This window comes from Gallinula chloropus (assembly GCF_964237585.1).
Source record: "Gallinula chloropus genome assembly, chromosome: 28".
Lineage (NCBI taxonomy): Eukaryota > Metazoa > Chordata > Aves > Gruiformes > Rallidae > Gallinula > Gallinula chloropus.
The window spans coordinates 1,027,871-1,041,781 of record NC_140113.1 but is presented as its reverse complement, the minus strand read 5'-3'; the positions used below and the strand labels follow the sequence as shown (position 1 = coordinate 1,041,781).

Sequence of the window (13,911 nt, the reverse complement as noted above, 5' to 3'; positions counted from 1 at the left end):
CCTTCTGCTTTGTGCTCTCAGACCTCATCCCACCTGCCCTGTGCTCAGCTCTGCTCTGCAGACCCCTCCTGGCATCAGGGTACTGCCCCAGGGAACCTCTCTGTGTGTGCAGGGCTCACGAGATGCTCTGACAAGTCCTAATGACCAATGAGTTTGCACTGCCTTCTGCAAATGTATCAAGAAAAGCTCATCTTCCCACCCAGACCACAAGAGCACAAAATTCAAAGCAAAGTCTCTTTCCCTGGAGTGTAAAATGTATCCTTGGTGTTCTTCAAAAGTCCCTGGGAAGTTCTCAGGGATCAGCTGGAGCTGGGAGCAAATGTGTTGTACACAGCACACTTCGACAGCAGAAGCACCCTACGCTGTCCTTCCTCTTTCAACCCACAGCTGCTGCCTCTATCCCTGTGGAAAGCTCACCAGGCAGGCTGAGTGCTGACCCTGGCAGCAGCAGAGTCCCTGCCCCACTTCACAGCCCCCTGGGGTGCAGGGACCCTGCTTGCACAGACAGCCCTGGGCACCGCTGGGTGCACACGCTGCTTCACACTTCTGCAGCCATGCCCAGAAGAAGACAGCTGTCCTGCCCTGTCCCTCTGATTCGGCAGAAGGGCATCCCTTCCATATAGCACTTTCTGGTCCTATAGAGAACCTGTCCTCCTGACAGACCCCACATACTGTCCCATGTCCCACCTTTAGGAGATCCTTCCAGGAACAGAACCTGTACTGCCCTCCACCCACAGACATACCAGGCAGAGGCTGTGGAGATTTCTCCTCCAGTGAGCTCTCAGCATTTGTCAGCTCTCTCAGCCTCACAGGTCTCCCCTTGGTGCCCACAGGCAGTGTCCCCAGCCCTGTGCGCTTGGCAGAGGAGCTGCTTCTGGGCAGAGCTGTCTCTCTGCAGTGCTGTTGGGTTGCCATGAGGTCCATTCTTCCTGCTCAGCAGAAGACCAGTTCTTGTAAGCTCCCTCCTGGTGTCTCAGGCCTCATGGGGATTGTTCTATGATCACATCTCTGACTTTCTCTCCCTCAGCTGGGGAGAAATCCTTCCGTCCAGCAGAGTCCTTTCTCCTAATCAAACCAGAGCTGGACAGGAGAATCACCTTTCCTTGTCTCCGCATGAGACAGGACCCCCAGGCAGGCTCAGGGAGGGCTCACTTTACTCCTGTGAAAGGAAGGGATTTTGGTGAGCATTGGGGCATTTCTTGGTGTTTCCCAAGGACAAAATCAGGAAAAACAAATCTAAAAAGATCTGCTCTGCAGTTGGGGGAAATGGGAACCACAATACAGAAAAGATCCTAGATATCAAAAAAGATAGACCTGCTGCTGCCAGGACAAACTGACACCTGGAGAGTTCACATCAGAGCCCCATACAGCCAGTGGCACCCTCAGCCAGCAGGAAATGCACCTCCCAAAAAGGACCTTTCCAATGTCTAATAGAACAGGGAGAGGCAGTCCTTGGGTCTGCAATGAGAACGTTTTGCTCAGTGAAGAGTGCCCCAAGTTCTCACTGCCTTGTTCTCCTTGCAGAGGGCTTCATGCAAAGAGGCAGAAAATGTCCAAGGGCAGCTTCATTCCTCACTTCCTCCTCCTGCCCTTTGCAGACTCACAGGAGCTGCAGTGGGTTTCCCAGTGCTGTGCTGCACACAGCCAGTACATGTTCCCTACCCCTCTGCAAGGGCAATGCTGTTGACCAGTTCTTCTCTGCAATCCCCCAGATCCTCAGCCTTGCATGCTCAGATGCCTACCCCAGTGATACTGGTCTTCTTTTATATAGTATCTGTTTAGTTTTGGGGTGTTTTGTGGGATAACTGTGGATGTTTCAGGCCAGGAACATCTTTTGGCCCTCGCACCTTTTGCTTGGGAGCTACAGCTGGGCATTTAGCAGTTTCCTAGATGGACGCTGGTAGAGCCCGAAAATTGCATCAGGCAATATTAGGACTGTTCCCTTGGCAAGGAACGCCCTGAGCCCCAAGGTTACTGGTGCTTCTCATCTGACCCCTATGGAGGTTTCATTTCAGGAACATTTTTCAATCCTCACACCTTTTGTTTCAATGCAATTGGTGGATGGTTAGCATATTCAAATGCAGATGCTGGTAGAGCCTGAAAATGAAGTCATGCACTGTTAGGACTGATCCCTCGGCAAGGGAAGCCCTGAGTCCCAAGGTCAGTGGTCCTGTTCATAGTCTACATGGGGAGGTTTCAGGCCAGGAAACTCTTTAGGCCCTCAAAAGGTTTTATTTGAGGAACTACTGCTGGACATTTAGCAGTTTCAAGGGTTGATGCTGGTAGAGACAGAATTAGATGTTAGTCAATTTTAGGACCATTCCTGTGGCTAGCAATGCCCTGAGCCCAAGGCAACCTGGGATAGTGGGCTACCCTGGGAGCTTTCAGGCCAATATCATATTTCAAACCTTTACACAGTTTGTTTGGAACTATTGTTGAATGTTTTCACCTTTGAAGGCAGATGTTGGTGTAACCTGAAAATTATGTCAGGCAGTGCTAGGACTGATCCTTTGGAAAGGAAATCCCTGATCCCCAACGTTACTGGTGCTGCTACTGGGCTACTGGGGAGGTTTTAGGTCAGGAATATCTTTCATCCCTCCACTTTTTGTTTGGGAGCTATGGCTGTACAATTTGGAGTTTCAAATTTGGATGCTGGTAGAGCCCAAAACTTAGGTCAGGCACTGACATTACTAGAAATGCCCTGATCCCAAGGTTTCAAGGGCTGATAGTGGACTACCTTGGGATGTTTCTGACTTGGATCATCTTTCAGCTCCTGCATTTTTCTTTAGGGAGTTATCATGGGACATTTATCAGTTCTGAAGATGGACACTGGTACAGCCCAAAAATGACGTCAGGCATTGTTAGGACCATTCCCTTTGCATTAAACTCCTTGAACCCCAAGGTTACTTTGTCTGGTAGTGGGCTACCTGCTTAAATTTCAGGTCAGGAACATCTTTCAGCCCTCGCATCTTTTGTTTGGGAGATATTGCTGGACAATTAGCATGTTTGAAGGTAGATGCTAGTAGAGCTGGAAAGTGACATCAGGCACTGTTAGGACCATTCCCTTGGCATTGAAAGCCCAGTGCTCCAGGGCTAGTGGGGCTGCCTGTGTACTACCTGGCGAGGTTTCAGGCCAGGAATATCATTACTCCCTCGCACCTTTTGTCTGGCAGCTCTTCCTGTATATTTAGCAAGGTGTAAGGTGAACACAGGTAGAGGCAGAAAGTGATGTCAGGCACTGTTAAGACCATTCCCTTAAAAGGAACACCTGAGCCCAAAGTTACTGGCCCTGCTAGTGTGCTACTTTGGGAGGTTTCAGGTCAGGAACATTTTTGAGCATTCTCATCTTTAGTTTGGGAGCAATTACTGGGCGTTCATCGCTTCTGAAAGTGGGCGCTGCTAGAGCTCGAAAATGACATCAGGCAGAGTTACGACTGTTCCCTTGGCTAGGAAAGCCCTGAGCCCCAAGGTTACTGGTGCTCCTGGTGTGCAAGCTGGGGAGGTTTCTGGCCAGTAAGATCCTTCATCTCTCACAACTTTTGTTTGGGTGCTATTGCTGGATATTTAGCATTTTTGAAACTTGATGCTGATAGAGCAAGAAAATGATGTCAGGCAGTGTTAGGACCGTTCCCTTGCATACAAAAGCTTTGAGCCCCAAGGTTACTGGATCTTCTAGTGCGCATCCTGGGGAGGTTTAATGCCACGAACCTTTTTCAGCTCACACACCTTTTGCTTGGGAGGTGTTGTTCTACATTTAACAGTTTCAAAGGTGGAAGCTGGTATACTCAAAAATGAGGTCAGGCATTCTTAGGACTGTTTATTCAGCTACAAAAGCTCTGAGCCCCAAAGTCACTGGGGCTGCTCCCCCTGCCTGGGGAAGTTTCAGGCTCCCAAGATATTTCAGCTCTCAAACCTTTGGTTTGGGAGCTACTGCTGGACATTTAGCATTTTTGAATGTGAATGCTGCTAGAGCCCCAAAAGGATGTCTGTTATTATAGGACCATTCCCTTTGCTAGGAATGCCCTTTGGCCCAAGATTACCAGGGCTATTTACAGATTATCCGAGAAGGTTTCAGACCAGGAATATTATTAATCCTTCATAGATTTATTTGGGAAGGAGGACACTAGTAGAGCCCCAAAATGACATCAGGGAATTTTAGGACTATTCCTGTGGCTAGGAAAGCACTGACCCCCAAGGTTACTGGGGCTGCTAGTGGGCTACCTGGGGAGGTTTCTGGCTAAGAAAGTTTTTTGGCCCTTGCAAATATTTTTTGTGACCTACAATAAAGGCGGTAGACTCTCCCTACCCCTCCTCTTATTAATAATTCTATAAATACAGTACTAACAATATTATTGCTTTTAATATTAGTTTTAGAAATATTAATTATGTTAACAGAAAAAATAATGTTAAATGTTATTAATAATTAATAATAATTATATAAATATAGTAATAACAAAAGGAGGGGGAGGGAGAATCTCCCACCTTTATTCGACCTGGGGGAACCATTTTGACAGAGGATGAAGAAAAGGCTGATGTACTTAATGCCTTTTTTGCCTCAGTCTTTAATAGTAAGACCAGTTGTCTCCTGATACGCAGAGCACTGAAAGGAAAGATGGAGACATGAAATGGACCAAAGCTGCCATAATCCCAGGGGAATTGGTTAGTGACCTGCTCGGCCACTTTGATGTGCACAAGTCACTGGGTCCAGATGGGATACACCCGAGGCACTGAGAGAGCTGGTGGAAGTGTTCACCAAGCCACTTTCCCTTATTCACCAGCAGTGTTAGCTAACTGGGGTGGTTCCGCCTGACTGGATGCTGGCACATCTGACACTCATCTACAAGAAGGGCCAGAAGGAGGAACCAGGGAACTACAGGCCTGTCAGCCTGACCTCGGTGCTGGGGAAGGGCTGGAACAAATCATATTGAGTTCCATCATGCAACACTTGCAGGACGCTCAGACGATCAGGCCCAGTCAGCATGGGCTTAGGAATGGCAGACTGGGGAACTTCCACTCGACTGGAGGCTGGCAGATGTTACCCCCATATATAAGAACGGCTGGAAGGAGGATCCAGGGAACTACAGGCCTGTCAGTCTGACCTCAGTCCCGGGGAAGATCATGGAGAGGGTCATCTTGGGAGCTATCATGCAGCACATGCGTGATGCCCAGGGGATCAGGCCTAGTCAACATGAGTTTACAGAAGGTAGATCCTGTCAAACTAACCTGATCACCTTCTATGACAAGGTGACTCGCTTAACGGACAAGGGGAAGGCTGTGGATGTGTCTATCTGGACTTTAGTAAAGCCTTTGGCACGTTTTCTCACAGCATTCTGACTGAGAAACTGGCTGCCACTGGCCTGGACAGGTGGACCCTCAGCTGGGTTCAAAACTGGCTGGATGGCCAGGCCCAAATTGTGGTGGTGAATGGAACCAAATCCAGCTGGAGGCCGGTCACGAGTGGCGTCCCCCAGGGCTCAGTCCTGGGTCCAGTCTTGTTCAACATCTTTATCAATGACCTGGACGAAGGGATTGGATGCTCCCTCAGTAAGTTTGCAGAGGACACTAAATGAGGAGGAAGTGTTGATCTGCCTGAGGGTAGGGAGGCTCTTCAGAGAGATCTGAACAGACTGGACCGATGGGCTGAGACCAACGGGATGAAGTTTAACATGGCCAAGTGTAGAGTGCTGCACATGGGACATTACAACCCCATGCAGCCCTACAGGCTTGGGGGAGACTGGCTGGAGAGCTGCCAGGCAGAACAGGACCTGTGGGTGTTGGTTGACTGCAGGCTGAATATGAGCCAGCAGTGTGCCCAGGCAGCCAGGAAGGCCAACAGCATCCTGGCTTGTATCAAAACCAGGGTGGCCAGTAGGTCTAGGGAAGTGATTGTTCCCCTGTAATCTGCATTGGTGAGGCCACACCTCGAGTACTGTGTCCAGTTCTGGGCTCCCCACCATGAGAAGGACATTGAGGTCCTCAAGCGAGTGCAGAGAAGGGCAACCAGGCTGTGGAAGGGGTGGAGGGCAAATCCTCTGAGGAGCAGCTGAGGGAGCTGGGGGTGTTTAGCTTGGAGAAGAGGAGGCCGAGGGGAGACCTTATCACCACCTACAACTACCTGAAGGGAGGTTGTAGAGAGGTGGGCGATGGTCTCTTCAGCCAGGTGACAGAAGATAGAACAAGGGGAAATGACATGAAGCTGGGCCAGGGCAGGGTTAGATTGGATATTAGAAAAAAATTTTTTACTGAAAGAGTTGTTGGGGCCTTTAACAGGCTGCCCAGGGAGGTGGTTGAGTCACCATCCCTGGATGTGTTCAAAAAAAGGGTAGTTGAGGTACTTAGGGATATGGTTTAGCATAGGACAGGAATGGTTGGACTTGATGATCTTCAAAGGTCTTTTCCAACCTTGTGATTCTGTCTATGAAAAAGTGACCTGCTGCTTAGTGGATGTGGGTAAGGCTGTAGATGTGGTCTACCTAGACTTCAGCGAAACCTTCAACGTTGTTTCCCACACCATCCTGCTGGAGAAATTAGCTGCTCATGTATAGGTGTATAGATAGGTGTACTCTTTGCTGGGTTAGAAACGTGCTGAAGGCTGGGCCCAAAGGGTTGTGCTGAGCGGAGTTCAATCCAGCTGGCAGCAGGTCATAACTGGTGTTCCCCAGGGCTCAGTGCTGGGGCCAGTTCTATTTAATACCTTTATTAATGATCTGGATGAAGGGATCAATCAGACCCTTAGTAAATTTGCAGATGACACCAAATTGTGTGAGTGTTGATCTGCTGGAAGGCAGGAAGGTTCTGCAGAGAGACCTGGACAGGCTGAAAAAAGGTCCTCCATTGGAAAATTCCTTTGGAATCTTCATCACTAAGGACCTACCTGAAATCCAAGTAGTTGTAGAAGTCTTGAGTTTTTGAATGAAAATGATTTGAAGAGCCATGCTTGTAAGGGCTTTCTAGATATTAATGAGCCCCATGGTGTCTTTTTTTCTGAGTCCACACACCTCAGATACCAAGAGGAGAGTGAAGGAATATCTCCAGAAGTTAAAGTCAGGAGTAATGCCCAAAGCACCTTGAAGCATTAAGAGGCCCCGCTGGGAGCCCTTGCTGACAGAGCCTCCCCATGGGCTTGTTAGAGTAAACAACTGTAGACAAACACAGGCAAAGCACAGGCAGCTCTGATGCTAAGGACACCCTGGCTTGGTCTGATGAAGCAGAAATGCCAAGCACTGACCCCCAGTCCCTGAGAAGGGACATCCTGACCCTCACCTGTGTCTCAGGGATCTTCCATGGAATGTGTATTACCCTGGAAGAACAGGGGTAATACACATGGTGGCCTCCTCTGTGGTGGGTGCAAGGAGGCAACAATGCTGTCAGGACAATGTGTCTCCTCTGAGGCCTCTGTGGCAGGGACATCAGCCATAGCCAAGGGGGTAAAGACCTTGTTTCTATCAGGCCCTTTCAGCCTGTCCAGCACCCTTGGTGATCTGCACCACAGCCCATCCTACACTGCCCCATGCCTGTGCCTGTTTCCCTACAGCCTGCAGGCACCCAACACTCTTCCCACCCTTGTTCTCACCTCATGATGTCTCTGCCTGTACTGCTGTCTCTCCTACCTCGCCAGCACTTCCTGGAAACACAAACTTACCAGCTCATCTACACTTTCCCTGAGTGACTTTTTGAACCACTACCCTCAGAATGACAGATCATTATCCTCATGTCCACTCTGACCTTCAAAGCTGCAGTTTCACATTGACTTCCTTTCTTATGTTTTTTCCCTGTAGCACAAAGAGGGCTGCCCTCAGCCTCCCCTTGCCCTGGCTAATGAAGCCCAGGTCTCTCAGCCTCTCCACACAAGAACCCTAATCGTATTTTGGCAGAATTTCTCTTCCCACTTGACAGTTCCTCTCCATTCCTTCAGACTATGGAGCCCCACACTGGAACTGACTGCTCCAGAGGTGGCCTCACCAGTGCTGAGTCCAGATGGACAAGAAGGGCTCTTTTCTGTATGGCCACACTCCTCCCAGTGCAGCCCAACGTGCTTATGGCCAGATTCCTGTTCAGCACCTCTGACTGCTACGGCATCCCCTGCAATGCCCAGATTCTTTTCTGTGCAGATGGTTCTCCACCTGTCACATCTGAGCTGCCTTGATGTGCGGGTGTTGTGCTGGAACCCATTGTCATGTTCCAGCTGAAAGCTGAGCACCATGCAGCTGCTCTGTCTCTAAGTGGGTGTTATGTGGGGGGAATTTGGGACTGAGGGAAGGGAGGGAAAAGGAAACCAAAGAAACCCAAATCTCATGGGTCGGGATAAGGACAGTTCACTGGGACAGCAGAGAGGGAGAAACAACAATAGGACTTTGTAGCAAAATATACAAAATTGGTGATGCACAATGCAGGTTCTTACTGAACCTCACAGCCCAGACCCTACAGCTCAGAGCTGTCCTGAACCTGGACAGTCCCCAAAACTGCATGTCCAGGAGATCTATGATCTTCCCCCCATCAGCTTCCCTTTATGCTGAGCGTGATGCAATTGGCATGGAATATGCTCTTTGGCCAGTTTGGGCCACCTGTCCTGGCTGTGTCCCCTCCCAGCTCCCTGGGTGCCCCCCGTCTTCTCATTAGCAGGGCAGCATGAACAACTGAAAAATCCTTGACTGCTTGGCAACAGCTAAACTATCCCTGTGTTACCAGCACTGCTCTCATCCTCACTCCCAAACATGGCATTCCACCTGCTGCTAGAAAGAAAATTCACTCTATCCTAACCAAAACTATGTCACCTTTGTAGACAGAAGTGCAAGAGAACAGTGGGCTCACTCCTGTAGTCATACAGTATGGATAATCCTGTTGGTAAGTTTTGGTCAGCTGGGCCTGTTCTGTCCCTTCCAGGCACTTGTGCACTCCCAGTTGACTCATTGCTGGAGCAGAATTAGACAAAAGCCCTTGATGCTGTGCAAACCCTGCTCAGCAAGGAACAAACACATTTATTTAGACTTTTTGGCTTACAAATCCAAACCACAAAATATGGGGGACACCACTATGAAAATTAATTCCAGCCCAACCAAAATAAGGTCAGGAGAAGAAGATCTCTTCTGGTTGGAAACATTCTTGATGTTCCTGTTCATCAAATCTTCTCAAGGTCTGTTTGAAGGGAAGTTCCATCTTGTTAACCATTCACATGTGCTTGCCTATGTCTCTCCAACTTGTGGTGCCTCTAACAAATTCACAGCAAGAGGTGTTAAAGAACCTGGAACTCTATTGCTGGACATTCAGCATGTCCAATGCTGGACTATGGAAAACCCAGAAAATGACATCAGGCACTGCTAAGACCTTTCTCATGGCTAGGAATGCCCTGAGTCTGAAGCTTACTAGTGCTCCTAGTGTGCTACCTGTGGAGGTTTCAGGCCAGGAACATCTGTCATGCCTCACACCTTTTGCTTGGGACGCACTGCTGGATGTGTAGCAGGTTGGAAGGCGGATACTGGTATAGCTGGAAATCTGTATCATGGTTCTATCTATAGCTGATAGAACCTTGTTTGTCCTCTAAACCTCCACTTTTCAGCCCATGTCCACCCATATCCACCCCCTTACAACATTCCCGTGCCCCTCTCCCAGCACCCATGGGTTCCCCCACACCAATTAAACCCTATCCCAGCCCACTCTTGACCCCCTTAGCACCCCATTGCCCCCCAACCCCTCCTTTTCACCACTAAACTTCTCCAAATCTCCCCAGCACCCCCTCACACTTCTTCCCAGAACCAATGGGTGCCCAACATCCCCAGTCCCCCTTTAACCCTCCTAGTTTACCTGTTACACACCCCAACATCATAATTCCATCCAAAAACATCTTATGCCAGTCTTTTCACTGTCTGCAGATGAACAGGATGAGGCAGAGCGAGATGGCTGATACGAGATTAAACATGTCTAATCTCAGCACTGGCATAAAAGAGACCTTTTTGCTGCCAAGCACTTACTTGCATACCCTCTCAACATCACCTTATGTGTCATCCCCCCCCCCCCCCCCCAGCAAGTGTTTGGAGGGGTAATATGCTATTTGAGGGATATAAAATGTGCTGGGGGGATTACAAAGGGGCTGGGGAGTGAAGGGTGGCACTTACGCTTGCTGGGGGAAGCTCTGGGGGTGTAGGGGTGTGCTCTGGGGAGATATGTTGGTATTTGGAAGGGAAAAGGCATGGGTTTGGGAGAGTAAAATGGGGGGTATAGAGGGTATGGGGTGGGTAAGGTTGGGCTTTGGGGGCTGAAGAGGTTGTGAGGGAATCCATTGGCATTTGGGGGAGGGGGCATTGGATGGCATAGGGGGGCGCTGGAGGAACATATTGGAGGATTTTGGGGGGGAAGGGGTGGTCTGTGGGCATTATGGGCAATGTTGGCTGGCAGCCAGGGGTGATGAGATGTTTAGGAATGGGCTGGGGGAGGGTTTGAGGGGTTGAGGGGCGCACCCATGGGTGTTGGGAAGGTGTGTGGGGATTTTGTAGGGGGGAACTGGGGGTGGATATGGGGGGATTTGATGGGGAAAAGGGGAGGTTTAGGGGTGTAATATGGTGCTGTACTTTCCAGCTATATTAGCATTCACATTTCATGGAGTGTATGGGGGTGTTGGGGGACACCTAGGGGGGCTGGGAGATTAAGGTAGGGCTGGGGAGGGAGGGGGGTGTACCCATGCATGTGTGAGGGACCCTGGGGGCAGCAATAGAAGTAATGGGGGGGTATGTGGGGTAAAGGTGGTTCAAGGGTGATATGGGGGGGTAGGGCAACACCAGGGTTGCTTTGAAAGGTTAAGTGTAGGCTGTAGGGGGGGTTAAGGCATAGGGGGGCACCCAGGATTGCCAAAGGGAAGCATAGGAGGTCTTTAGGGTGGTGTTTTGGTGACATATGGGGGGTACGCAAGGTTTTGGGGACTGTCCAGCTTCAGGACAGCTCTGAGCTGTAAGGTCTTTATCCTTGGGAACGGGAGGCCAAGGGAATCCCTCTTTGTTCCACACTTTTCCTGGCATCATCTGTGCTCACAGGCACGGAGAGATTTCTCTGACAACAAACAGCAGTTAAACATGATGCAGTTTAATAACCATGAAATCTCTCTCCTCAGCTGCCTGCTATGGCCAAGCAGCATGTGAAGGGGGTCAGCTTTCAGAGGAGATTCTCTCCCAGAATAGTTTTAATCAGATACATAGAAAGGTCACTTATCAACACACTGACCTTCTGACAGAACAGTTCATTAGAATTCTGAACGATTGGATGTTTTCCAGCTCTCTGAAGATCAAAGCAGAAATATCTTGGGATGAGCAGCAACAGAATGACCAAAGAGCAAGTGAAGGTGGACTTCTGTGAGCAGTGAAGTGCATATGTCCCACCAGTCTTCTGAAAAGATGTCCTTAGGCGTGGCCGTATCATCAGGAGAGGTGGAAACACCTGAATGATGAGGGAGATGACAGAGACAGACTAGTGGTGATGCAGGTACAGGGGAAAGTGAATATTTCTGCTGCTGCCATGGGTACCAATCCTGGAAATTCCCATTCTTTCCTGGTAGGAAAGCATTGCCATTTCAGACAAATAGTACAGTGATCCAGCTAAATAAAATGCGCTTCTAAAATTTTTATAAATGTAAAGGGAAACAAAAAAAAGAAGGAAAAGTTGTGAAAAATTCTGACACATTACCCATTGTCTGGGTCACGTAAGACCTGGCAATACATGATTAGGAATAAGCTAAATGTGTCCCCAGCAACTAAAAAACCATTTAAATACAGATTGGTCCTACTGTGAGTGACATGGCCAGTGATATGCAGAAAAAGATGAGTGGTTTATTGCTGCTTAGAAACAACAAGTCATCAGTTTCCACACAGCATCCTTGAGCTCCTGGTTCCTCATGCTGTAGATGAGGGGGTTCACTGCTGGTGGAACCACTGAATAAAAAAATACCAGTACCAGGTCCAAAAATAGGGAGGAGACGGAGGGGGGCTTCAGGTAGGAAAACACTGCAGTGCTGACAAACAGTGAGACCACGGCCAGGTGAGGGAGGCAGGTGGAAAAGGCTTTGTGCCGTCCCTGCTGTGAGGGGATCCTCAGCACAGCCCTGAAGATCTGCACATAGGACACCACGATGAACACAAAACAGCCAAAAATTAAATACACATTGAACACAATGGCTCCAGTTTCCCTGAGGTAGGCATCTGAGCAGGAGAGCTTAAGGATCTGGGGGATTTCACAGAAGAACTGGTCAACAACATTGCCCTTGCACAGGGGGAGTGAAAACGTACTGGCTGTGTGCAGCACAGCATTGAGAAACCCACAGCCCCAGGCAGCTGCAGCCATGTAGACACAAGCTCTGCTGCCCAGGAGGGTCCCATAGTGCAGGGGGTGGCAGATGGCAACATAGCGGTCATAGGCCATGACAGTCAGAAGGGAGTACTCTGATGAGAACAGAAATACAAAGAAAAAGATTTGAGCCGCACATCCTGTGTAGGAAATGGCCCTGGTGTCCCACAAGGAATTGGCCATGGATTTGGGAACAGTGGTGGATATGTAGGCAAGGTCAGTAACAGAGAGATTGAGGAGGAAGAAGTACATGGGGGTGTGGAGGTGGTGGTCACAGGCTATGGTGATGATGATGAGGCCATTGCCCAGGAGACCAGCCAGGTAGATGCCCAAGAAGAGCCAGAAGTGCAGGAGCTGCAGCTCCCCTGTGTCTGCAAAGGCCAGGAGGAGGAACTCAGTGATGGAGCTACTGTTGGACATCTGCTGCTGTCAAGTGTGGAGACCTGTCCGAGGAGGAAAAGGCAGTGAGAAGTTAGGGAATTCTTTTCTGAGGGAAAAAGAAAATTCCATTCTTCTTATTGAATGCCTTTAGATTGACTGTCTGGATTCAGGAAAACTCTGGCAGGTCCCTTTTGAGTGGTCTGTTTTGAGCTGGCTTGAGTGTGCCACTGCTAGGAGCACTGTCAGCTGTGGGCTCTCGAGAACTCAGTCCTGCATGGAAGCAGTAAGTAAACAGAAGGATGGCATGATCTGAGACTAAATCCCCTGTGGATAGGAATGAAATTTCAGCACTGTCACTCCAATTTTATCTGAGGGCAGAGCAGGGCTTTGGAGCTTTGGAAATTGTGGGAAAAAGGCAGCAAGGACAGGAGGGGAAACAGCAAAAAATGCTCCAGCCAAGGCTGGATGGACAGGGGCATGCAGAAAGAAACTCAGGGGTTTCTCCCCACTGGGGGTTGGGATGCCAAGGACAAGACTCAGACTGAAACCCTGGAATTCTAGGGTCAGCCTCTGTGCTGGGTGTCAGAAAACAGGGGGTCACTGTTGGAAAGTGTCAGCACTGAGGGGGATGTCAGGGAGGTGCCAAATCCCCACTGCCAAGGCATTTCTGGTAGCAGCTCCTTCTAACTCCCTGCCAATGTCTCTGCTGCCTGGAGCTGTCCCTGCAGCTGCTTCTCTTTGCCCATGTCACCTCCTGCTTTGTGCTCTCAGACCTCATCCCACCTGCCCTGTGCTCAGCTCTGCACTGTAGACCTCTCCTGGCATCAGGGTACTGCCCCAGGGAACCTCTCTGTGTGTGCAGGGCTCACGAGATGCTCTGACAAGTCCTAATGACCAATGAGTTTGCACTGCCTTCTGCAAAGTTATCAAGAAAAGCTCAGCTCCCACTTCCCACCCAGTCCACAAGAGCACAAAATTCAAAGCAAAGTCTCTTTCCCTAGACTGTAAAATTCATCCTTTGTGTTCTTCAAAAGTCCTTGGGAAATTCTCAGGGATCAGCTGGAGCTGGGAGCAAATGTGTTGTACACAGCACACTTTGACAGCAGAAGCACCCTACGCTGTCCTTCCCTGGGTCACTCCTTGAACCCACAGCTGCTGTCTCTATCTCTGTGGAAAGCTCACCAGGCAGGCTGAGTGCTGACC

At 49.5% G+C, this 13,911-nt stretch overlaps 1 protein-coding gene across 1 annotated transcript; it reads right to left on the bottom strand.

The window, feature by feature from the left end:
- Nucleotides 1-11,823: 11,823 nt before the first annotated feature.
- LOC311201703 (olfactory receptor 14J1-like) lies at nt 11,824-12,627 on the bottom strand (the record flags this gene model as incomplete). Its single annotated transcript, XM_084276131.1, has 1 exon — nt 11,824-12,627. The coding sequence occupies exon 1, from the start codon at nt 12,577-12,579 to the stop codon at nt 11,824-11,826; it is 756 nt and encodes a 251-aa protein (XP_084132257.1). The 5' UTR covers nt 12,580-12,627.
- Between the last annotated feature and the right edge of the window lie 1,284 nt (nt 12,628-13,911).